Source organism: Ambystoma mexicanum, chromosome 13, assembly GCF_040938575.1.
Source record: "Ambystoma mexicanum isolate Mex_15411 chromosome 13, UKY_AmexF1_1, whole genome shotgun sequence".
Taxonomy (NCBI): Eukaryota; Metazoa; Chordata; class Amphibia; order Caudata; family Ambystomatidae; genus Ambystoma; species Ambystoma mexicanum.
In genome coordinates this window covers 52,018,788-52,029,163 of record NC_090938.1, presented here as the reverse complement: position 1 = coordinate 52,029,163, position 10,376 = coordinate 52,018,788, and the positions used below count along the sequence as shown (strand labels likewise).

Genomic DNA, 10,376 nt, shown 5'->3' with positions numbered 1-10,376 from the left:
AGAAGGGGGTTTTGGTTATCTAAATTTGGAAAAGCGTCACAGGGGATTTATCTCGAAGAAAACTGCTCTATATGTGTTGGCAGAGACAGAGCAAGAACCAATCTAGTTGGCAACTGAGAGGGATGCCTTGTCACAATTTCGATTGGAAAATAGCTTTTGTATGGGGGAATCTACCTAGGGGTTCTGCTAAATTGACAACTGTTAAGGTGGCTAAAAACTTGATCTTATGGTGGCTATTTAATTTTAATGGGAATGTGTTTCTGAATCACAAATAATCCATTTGGCATAACCCTGCGTTACAAATGGGGAACAAGATTTTGTATTGGTGAAGTTGGATTTCTAAGGGGATCTTGTCATTAGGGGACTTAATGAAAGATGGACATTTGAGGTCCTTCCGGGAGCTTCAAGGATTGTTCCAATTTGGGGGGAAGGAAAGAGATAGGTATAGAAAATTAGACTGTCTTAACCAGGGTGTCTTGTATGTGGTCTAAGCCAATAGAGAAGGAACCGGCAGGGAGGATCATATTATGTTTGTTGCCACAAAGTGTCTCTACGAGTGCGTTTAGATGTTTGTTTTTTGTGTTTGTCTTCTTGTCTAAATGTTAGGAAATTTGGATAAATCTTTTGTATGGGATTTAAAGTTATTAGAATACGTTTTATGATCCCAATATTTGAATATTTGCTTAGTTTAGGAATATTCTTTCTTGGGGTATGATTAATGTTTGATAAATGTATATGATGAGATATTTAGATTTTTGATGTAAATAACTGATATATAATCTTACATGTACTTGTATGAAATTGATAAAGATAAAAAAAACATTTAAAAGAGTAGGAGGAAGAGGGATTATTTTTTTCTCTCTGGTTGATGGAATTTCAAGTGTCCAAAGGCTCCCTTGGTATCGTCATGCATTATGAAGGTTAAGACTGCAAGGATATCCCCATACCCACGAAACAAGGTTCACATGTCCGCACTTTGGATCTGAAGTGCAGTAAATTAGCACAGACAGAGCAGCCTAAAACATTTTTATTTTGAGTTTCGTGCCTTGGGTTCATCTGGTCCAACATTCGTCAGATAAAGGAGCAGATTCCCCAAGTACACATACATGACTCCAGTTCTAAACAGATTGCTTCCATACTTTTTAAGAATATACTATTCATTTTTACAAATACATTACATTACAGACAAGTCTAACATTTGGGAGTTTTAAATTCCTGTCCCCTGGAAGAGGTCACTCTTGACATGTGAAATAAACATACAAACAACGCTTTGAATACAAGTCCTTTGATCCCGGCTGCCCAAAACACAGTATTCACCTCTCCTCTCCGAACGATGGCGAGAACCTTGTATTTTTTCAATGGAACACAAGGAGACGGATATTGTTTTTAGCAGGATACACATTTGCCCTTGTTTTGTAAACTTTAAAAAGAAAATACAAAAAACGGGATAGATTGCCCTTCCTACCACAACTGCCATAAAATATCGATGAACAGGATTTCCTCTTACTGTCCTTGGGAAACACTAGATTTTAAATCCCCAGCTTTCCAACTCACCATATTGCTGCCATAAAGGCATTTTGCTTCATTGCAAATCAGAAGTTATTTGTACATTCCAGTTGAGATAAAATACCCCCAAAGATTTGTATTATGTGATCACAGATTAGATGCATTCGTGCTTAAGTGGCTGGACTTGTGAAGCTGGAAATGAAAGGGGTTAGAGGGCAGCCCACCCAACCAAGCAAAGATAGACTGATGGGCCGGGTCTAATCTATGAGACAACATTTCACGCCTGACCCACCTCCTCAAAATGTTTGCCAAGAGGAGATTACAGACAATTTTCATGGGAATTTTTAAATCACTCTTGCGTGGGAATAAAGTGAACAAAGCACAATGTATAGAACGTAATCATAAATAGAGGTGTTCTGGCAGTCCGTCATTCACATGTCCTGCTCTGCCCAAGATGTGACGGACTACTCCCGCACCATTAGCCTTTAGCAAAAAATCCAGATTTCCACCGGGCAAGGCACCTCCTTCTGGCAGTTCAACTTCCCTTTAAAGCAGCACTGCCAACACTGGCTCTTTCCTTTCCCAGAAGCCCCCGCTTCACTTCCTGCATCTGCTCAGGAGCTCATGAAGCACAAACCAGGTCACATTTCACTCGAGCAGCTGTAATCAAACTAGAAAGCAAATCATGTTTTACTTTCTTATAGATGCACAATATTTCTGTAGGGTACCCCCAGTCTGCTTTCAGCTCCATTTTTCCTCACGTTTTCACAGTCTGCTTTTTGTGTCTGCCCCAACAAGTGAGGTAGATCCTTGTACACGCTTCGGCCACACTTGCAGCTTGATATTATGCAGGCAAAACCTCTGGGTTCGAGGTGGAGTTAGTGGTTAAAATACCCTTTAGAAGTTTTGCACTTAAGCAGCCAAACCTTTACATTTCACTGACATTTTCATCTTATGACAAGTGGCAGTTTTATGCAGTGCACATGTGCACGAACCAGTCACAACAGGAAGCACGCCCTCTGACCCGGAAGTTCCTGTTCCACAGCAATGGGCACTGTCCAGTAATGAAGGCTCTTACTAAGAGGAGCATCTCTTAGTTGGTGCAGTGGGGGGAGAAAAACAAAAAAAGAAAGTGCTGCTGAACAAAAACTGGCAGGAGATGCCGAATGGAGGGGACAAGGTAAACACAGCTTGGTTGCAACCTGGGCAGAAACTATTTTTCTTCCAATGGATTTCTTTTTCAGATTAAGAATTCCCCTCTTCCTCCCACCTCCCCAAGACCAGTGAACACTTGAGTTTGTAGTGCAGGGTGATCACAGTAATTGACGCATCCCTGTTCCCTTCTCCCAAATTTCCAATCACCACTGCGCCTCACTGTTTTATTATAGGTGCTGGCACTGCAGTAATCAAATAAATTGGCCATAGCATTAAGTGTGGCTTCTGTGAACAAACAGCACAGCAGCATCACAGCTGGAGTAGCTGTTCTCCGCTCCGCCACCTAGCTCTGTTGCATCCGAGCTGCTTGCCCCATATTAAAACCCAAATACTTTGCAGAGCTTCAGCACCACAAATTGTTTCAGTGAATTCTAATTGGTGGAAGAGGTCAGAGCCCAACGGCAAAGAGAAAAGTGCCCATTGTGAAAAAAGAAATTTACAAAAAATTATAATCCAAGTGCTAAACAGTGATGGTTTCGGAAATAGTGTTTCTTCAGATTTTCAAAATGGGAAGGCATTTGGGAGAACCCCCCTCCACCCTTGCGCTAGTACTTGGGAATAAAAACACATACTACATGAACTGCAATCAGTACCCCCCCGCCCCCAAGCCCCTTCCCATCCTCCCAAAGACATTATGCAAACGGGCTCCCATCTGGAATATTCCCGAATATATTAAAGTGGTTTAGCACAATGAAGATATTTGTCCTGGAACCGCTTTCCAGAAGACAGTGCAGTGTGTATATATACTTCAGTTCCCAGTACATGCCTGTGCAATAGCAGCGATTTCCAGATTCCGACTAGGTCCACGTTTAGGATCAGGTAGTGGAGGTAGAAAGCTGGGACCGTCATCCGTAGCACAAGGGCACACAACCGCACGAAGTGGCTCTAATGTGCTGGAGCGCCACTTCAGCGCCAAGAAGAGAACCCTTCCTGAAAGCCACCACCACAATCTGGCTGAAGACACCCCTAACTGAGCCTTCTTGGGACAAGCGAACCCATGGGCAGACAGTAACACCAACAACCCCAACAGTCCTTATAGGAGGGGGGGGCACATTGGCGAGGGAAGATGGCCCCAACAGTGTTTTCCAAGTTGTGGGCAGATCACCGGTGGGAAGACAGCCTTTAGAGTTGCTTCCAGTGGGAGGGGACTGTGCTGTTCTGGGAAGAACCTGGCCTTTCAACACAACACCTTCCCTCCAGGAACAATACTCAATAACACGCTCACACCACATTCACCATCTGGAAGACTTCGAGTTTCCGCAACCCAAGGAGGTGGGCACCAACATCCTTTTAACACTGATAGAATTTCAATTTCCAGTAACTTAACTCCTGACCCAGTTGCCCTGTAGGAAAATATCCATTGCACATGGCGAACGCTCCAATTCTCCAACCAGAACCCACCCACCCCCAAATCCTGTACATAGAGCGATCCGCCAAATATTTCGATCAAACGGCTGTATTATGTAAAAGCAGATATCGATCTAGGGCAGTGATCCACCCACCACATAAGTTTGGGCCTTTTCTTACTCCCAATTAACTAGCACATGTTCTGGCATCTATCTATGTATTTGAGACCTATCCTCAAGTTTACAAAAGGGGAGAGGCGTCCCTTTATTAACCTACCGACTTCAATGGCAGTATACTTTAGACAGACTTTTCACAAACAGTAATGCTTAGTTTAGTTCCCGTTAGACCAACAAAAGGTGTCCAGTGAATTCAAGCTGCCCAGTCTGAAGAACAGCTGAAAAGTGGTACAAACAAAATGGCATTATGGCAGAGTCGTTGATTCAATAGGGAGGGCAGGCGGGTGGGATGGAGATAGACCTGCTAGCAAATTAAACCTTAGTAGCCCCCCGTCCCCTTAAATCCAAAGTTGGCATGTCTGCAATCCGTACAATGCGCCCCCCAGCATCCATTTGGGCCGGTGACACCCGGGGCTCCCAGATTCCAAGCAAATGCAGGTGGCTTGTGGCTGACACATTCAGCGATCCCAGATTCCTGCAGTGGCGCCCCAATGACATAGCAATATTATACCGCTAGGAAGATTATTCAACGGAGGCCCAACTTTTCAGATTGACGTCGACTCCAAAATGGCTCCAAACATACCACATTTTTTGTTCTACATTTTTGCAGCCTGCTGCCCAGCGCCATGGTGCCCCTTAACACAGTAGATGAAATAGGTTTCTCTGCAGTGCAGGGTGCTGCTGTGGTATCCCCTTTGAGACTGAAATAAGTTAGGCCATAAGAAAACCCGGGACTGGAACACAATGGAACGTGCTCCCTCCCAAGAGACACCTAAAGACATTGCATTAAATAGGAGTGAGGTCCACTCTTGGCCATCTGTACTTGTAGAGTCCGCGCTAAAGCAGCGTCTGCCATGTTCAGACTGTACAGGATTTCTCAGTGGGTGATTGGGAGGGGCTACCGGTAGAGTTCGGGGAGCTGGTTTTGGGGAAGACTGGAGGCTTTGGTCGGGTGGCCGGTGGCCGGAGCGGGGCAGGCACCTTGCCAGTTTTTCCCGGCCTGAAGGAGCAGGGAATCTCGCCGGCGCTACTCGCACTCCGCTGGAAAGGGGGCTCAGAGTCTTTGACCAGCTGGGAGTGCAGGGGGCTGCAGGGTTCCGAGCTGGGGGCATTGGCGGTAGAGTTTTTCATGGTCTCCAGGGTGTCAAGGACCACGTCCGGGGCGTGCTTAGCGCTGCTCTGCCGTTCCAGCTCCCTCAGCTCATTCAAGGCGGAGCTCATCGTCGCTTCAATATCCTGCAAAGAAACAGCAAGAGGTATTAGTCAGGTGAAGCATTGGACCTTGACACTATTAAACAGGCATATTGGAGTTTGGACAAGGTTATACGTTAAATGAACGCACATTATGCTCTTAGTTTCCCCAATTCACACCTGAGGGGTTTGGTTCTCTTGTGGTCCTAGAACCAGGCCAACCGTTGCACTACTCTGATGACCAATGTCAAACCACAACAGAAGACGAAGCCTCCTCCTTGGTGCCTGTACCAGCTTCCAATACAGAGTCTGGCTCGAAACAAAACTGACCCTTTTCAATTGTAAATGTTTTTCTTGCTGGAGCATGGAAAGGGGATTTTGGCGGGACTTCCATTGCGCCAAAAGAAAGCCCCCACTCATGTGGACACTCTTCTTTAGTATCAGTTTTGAGAAGAAAATATGGTAGACAATTGGCCTCACGTCACACCAAACACGTTTTCTCACAACCTAGTCCTTGGGACCGCATTAAAAAGGTTATAAGGTGTTATATGGCGCTTCATGCTGGATCGCTCATTCTTCTGAGTGCTAAAATAACCTCTCCCACCCCCGCGTAGTAGACCTGGGTACCTTTGGGTCAGCACAGAAACAAGACAAGAGTGGCGCTCCAGCAAAACAGGTCTTGCCAGAGCCCTGCCGGAGCGCTGCTCTGAGCTGCAGACCTAGTGCCTCAACGAGCAGACTACTTTCAGGAGTCTCGGCACGGAATGCTGACTAGTCTTCTGAAAGCATTCTGAAAGCTGTATTTCCACAGAGCGCTGCCCTAGCCCAGGCCCAAGGCTAGCACAGAACACTACCAGCCAGATCTGTTGCAAAGCTGTATTATCGCATGTATTGCACCCACAAGTAACCCGTTCTTCAACAAACTATCAGAAAACTCGGCACTCGAGACTGCATGCAGAAACTGCCAAAGTCCTACATACATTGTTGCAGCTGTCACTCTTTCTCTCTTCTTCTTGCTGACAGATTTTATTCATTAGCTGTGATTTTCGGATACCGAAGTGTGAGCCTCATTACTCCATCTTCTCGGGTCGAGTGTGCAGTCGTGGGTTGGGTTTCTTCATGGTCTGTGTGGACTTGTCACAGTAGGGCTGGTTTCACAGGGTCTTCGCCGTGATGCATAGCGGTCGAAAGAGTTTGCAGTGGTGGCAGTGAGTCTTCTGATCAGAGGGTTCGTGTTCTGATCCGGTCCTTGGCAAAAGTTCTTGCTCAGCATCGCTAGATGTTCGTGCAACATCTCGATGTCCAGTTCTTTGTGAAGGTCAGCTATCCTTGTGAAGAGTGAAGCTCCAGAGGCTATCCGCAGGGCCCTGTTCTGGACTATCTGAAGACTCTTCCAGTGTGGCTCATGGTAGGTGATCCATGCTGGGGAGTCCTACATCAGTGTAGGTCTGATAATCGCCTTGTAGACATCGATCTTTGTCCAGAGGGGCATGGAGTTGGTCTTCAGGAGTTGGTGCAGCACAGCCATCTTTCCTGTTGCCTTCTGCTGAGTATTCTCTATATGGCTTCTCCAGTTGAGTTTGCAGTCCAGGGTCACACAAAGGTAGCAGCTGCTGCGCTCTCACTTGATGGTCTCCCCATTGAGGCTGATGTGCGGGTGGTTGTTTCAGTTGTCCAAATTGGCATATATGTGATATAATTTACAGACATCTCTTTATTACAGTGAATATTGTGACCAAGCAAAACACCATAGTCCAACTTCCATTAGTCGCTTAAAAGGGTTTCTTACTGAATCACTATAAGACATGTTTAACAATTAAAATTGTGGTCATTATGATGTTCCCATAATGCTCTTTGCTTTTATGCAAATTATCGTGATTGTGTTCTATGAAGAGATACTGTGTTACGCAACCTGGCCGGTGGCCAAGCCCCTTCGCTCCAACATATCCTTCCCACAGCCCTGCCAAAGAGGTGACTGTTCCCCCAGTGCAGACCTTAGTGCACCCCTGATGCTTACATTGTTGGCCCTCCTGCTGCCCACAATCTTACTGTGGCATGAAATGGTACAGATGCAACATGAATGTAAAACATATGTAGTAACATTCATGTAACACCTACAGCACTCTGTACAGGGAGCCTGGGTTGTGCAGCGACTACATTTTCCTATAATAAATTATCAGAATGCTACACTACTCCCGTCCCTACTTTATCCACTACTCAGTATGGGGCAATGCAAGTGTGACACTCTGGGGGATGGCACACACTCAGTCTGCCCCTGTAAATCCACTTCAGTGTCCGTGCACAGAGTCCACTCTGGGCTCCTTCACTTCTTGCAATTCGCTAGCCAGTCGTCTCACTCTGGGTTCTGTCAGGTTTTGATCATTCGCATGGCTTCACGCTTCAAGGGTACGCTCAGGCACATCTCAAGCTCACCATGCAACCTCAGAGTTATTGAAGCACTTCTCAAATACTGGAAACTGCCTACAAGCGTATAGTGCAATTCTTCATCTGATGGTCTACAACATGCAGCTCTCTGGATGTTTTGGACTATACCCTCACCCCGGACTATGTTATGCAGGTTTATACCGAGCACCACTGCCACTTGCATGGTCTCCAGGTGCTCACGTGGCTCTGTAAGAAAGGTGGGTGGCGGTAGGGTAGGATAGAGGTTGTGCCCATCTGTTGACATGTGTGGAGCCAGGAGGAACTGGCGTCTGTGCGAGTGATCTTTTTAAGTGCGCTTTATGTGCACTGGGTTTGTTGTGTCTGGAAGGGAAACACGGTTCAGTGTCTGAATTGTTTGTTGTCTGCAGGTATTGGGTTTGTAGCATGGTTACGGGGGGGGGGGAGGGATCTGCATGTTTTGGGTGGGTTGTTTCACTAGCCCTCTGGGTGTGTGTCATACGTTTCAGGTGTCAGGGTCTGGAAAAGTGAATGGGTGGGGCAGTTTGATGGTTTTTCGTGAAGGGGCACCATGGAACTTCACTGGGCTGCAGGCTGAAAAAATGTAGAACAAAAAATGCGGCCTGTTTGTAGACATTTTCTAGCCGAGGTCAATCTGAAAGTTGGACCTCCGTTGAATAATAATCTTCCTACCGCTACGGCATTGGGGCGCCACTGCAGGAATGTGGGAATCGCTGAATGTGGCAGCCACAAGCCACCTGCATTTGCATGGAATATGGGAGTGGGTGTCACTGGCCCAAATGGATGCCGGGGGGGGGCGTATTGTACGGATTGCAGACATGCCAACATTAGATTTAAGGGGACGGGGGGGCTACTGAGGGTTTATTTGCTAGTCTATCGTCATCCCACCCGATCACGGGAGCAAACTTAGATATGGCGAGCAGAAAGATATGTCAAGAAGTATGTATACTTCGCCCAGCCCAGTCCCGGTTTTAACTTTGCATTATGGGACATGTAGTCCTGTGTCTATATTAGGGAAGTCCGCAACTACAAATCCAGAATGCAAAGTTAAAACCGGACTGGACTAACATCTCCTGACATGTATAGGGCATGTTGGCATGGTTACATGTGATTACGTAGAATCACAAAATATCTAATCCAATTACAACTAATACCAAACTAACTAATTACAAAATAACGAACTCCTTTTTTGTTGTTTTAGAGTAAACGCAGAGGGGAGCGAGGGGCTTTGTGTGTGGGGGATGGGGGGGGGTTGGGGCTGGAGGGTGTTCTTCCACCAAAGCTCCTCCACCCCCATTTTTCCCCACCCCGCCCCCAAAACCACTATCCCACTCCCAACCCCATTTTTAGTTTTTTCCCAAAGGTTTTGTTTTGGAATTAGTCATTTTGGATTTGTTGTAATTGGATTAGTTATTTTGCAATTCCACATAATCACTGCATACCTGTTGGCATATACACAATGCCGGTAGGACTGCTGGCTTCCCTCTGGTGGCACTTCAGCATGTGAACGGAACCGCAAGCCATGGCCAGATCAACTGAGTCCTTTGCATTTGGAACGGTCCTACCTCATTCACCAAACCACTTGCACCGGTAGGTGAGGCAGCCTGGTGCGGGAGCTAGTCTTTCAGTGGTCTATCTTCCAGTGGGGCGCTGAAGCCTGGCTGGAGGTCTTCCACGCTTCTGCAAGGATAAAGGACAGAAGGTGGACCCTCCGGAGCTGCCAAAAGAACCTTTTTGACAGCCTGCATTTTTCACTTTCATATTTCCCTACCAATCGTTTGGCCTTCCTACTTTTCGGTTGACCGTTCCCAGCCTCCATTTTGTCACCAAGCTCGTCAAGAAATTGGCCGGAAAAAAAAAGCCATCAAGGTGGGCTCCTCAGAAATAGTCAGACTTGAACACATCAGGATGTGCTCGGGCATCACTGTCTGTGGGTGATTGGTTGCGCAGTTGTATTTCTGCAAATTTAAGAATTGTGTCCATTTACAAAGCAGCCATTTCATTTCTATACTCTGCTCTTTCGTACAATTGGACGGTACTGCAACGCTCTCAGGTGGAAAAAGAATCGGTAGATAAAAGCATTCTAAGAAGAGCAGGAATTGTGGTAAAGCCAGACAATTCATTTTGGTCGTCCCAGGACCCTTTCCTGACTCAAGCAGGGATAAAAAAAAAAAAAAAGGGGCAACATTTCAGGCGAGCACCCGAGGCAGCGAGAAGGGATTTCACCAAAGATGGCAAATCGGTGGAGGTGGTACCCCCAACTGCAGACCTAACCCTTGCACAAACCCAGAACCTTATAAACACTATTTGACCCATAGATATTGCAACACATCTTTAAATATTAAAGCCAGGAACATCAGTGCCAGCCAGCAGACTATGTTGGGGGGCGCAAGCAAAAAGGTTGGCTGTAAAACAGAAAGTCTGTCACCTGGTCTAACCAAACAACCCTCCCCTCCCCCCATCTTCCTGGCACCTCGCCCCCTTTAAAAATCTCCACACGGCATCACCTCTAGGCGA

At 46.4% G+C, this 10,376-nt stretch overlaps 1 protein-coding gene across 2 annotated transcripts in view; it reads right to left on the bottom strand.

The window, feature by feature from the left end:
- Window positions 1–1,012: 1,012 nt before the first annotated feature.
- Window positions 1,013–10,376, bottom strand: part of SRGAP2 (SLIT-ROBO Rho GTPase activating protein 2) — a 400,495-nt gene continuing 391,131 nt past the window's right edge. For both annotated transcript variants that reach the window (XM_069633174.1, XM_069633175.1), the window contains one exon: window positions 1,013–5,480. In XM_069633174.1, coding sequence (XP_069489275.1) covers window positions 5,103–5,480 — 378 coding nt within the window. In that variant the 3' untranslated portion in view covers window positions 1,013–5,102. The remainder of the gene's footprint in view (window positions 5,481–10,376) is intronic.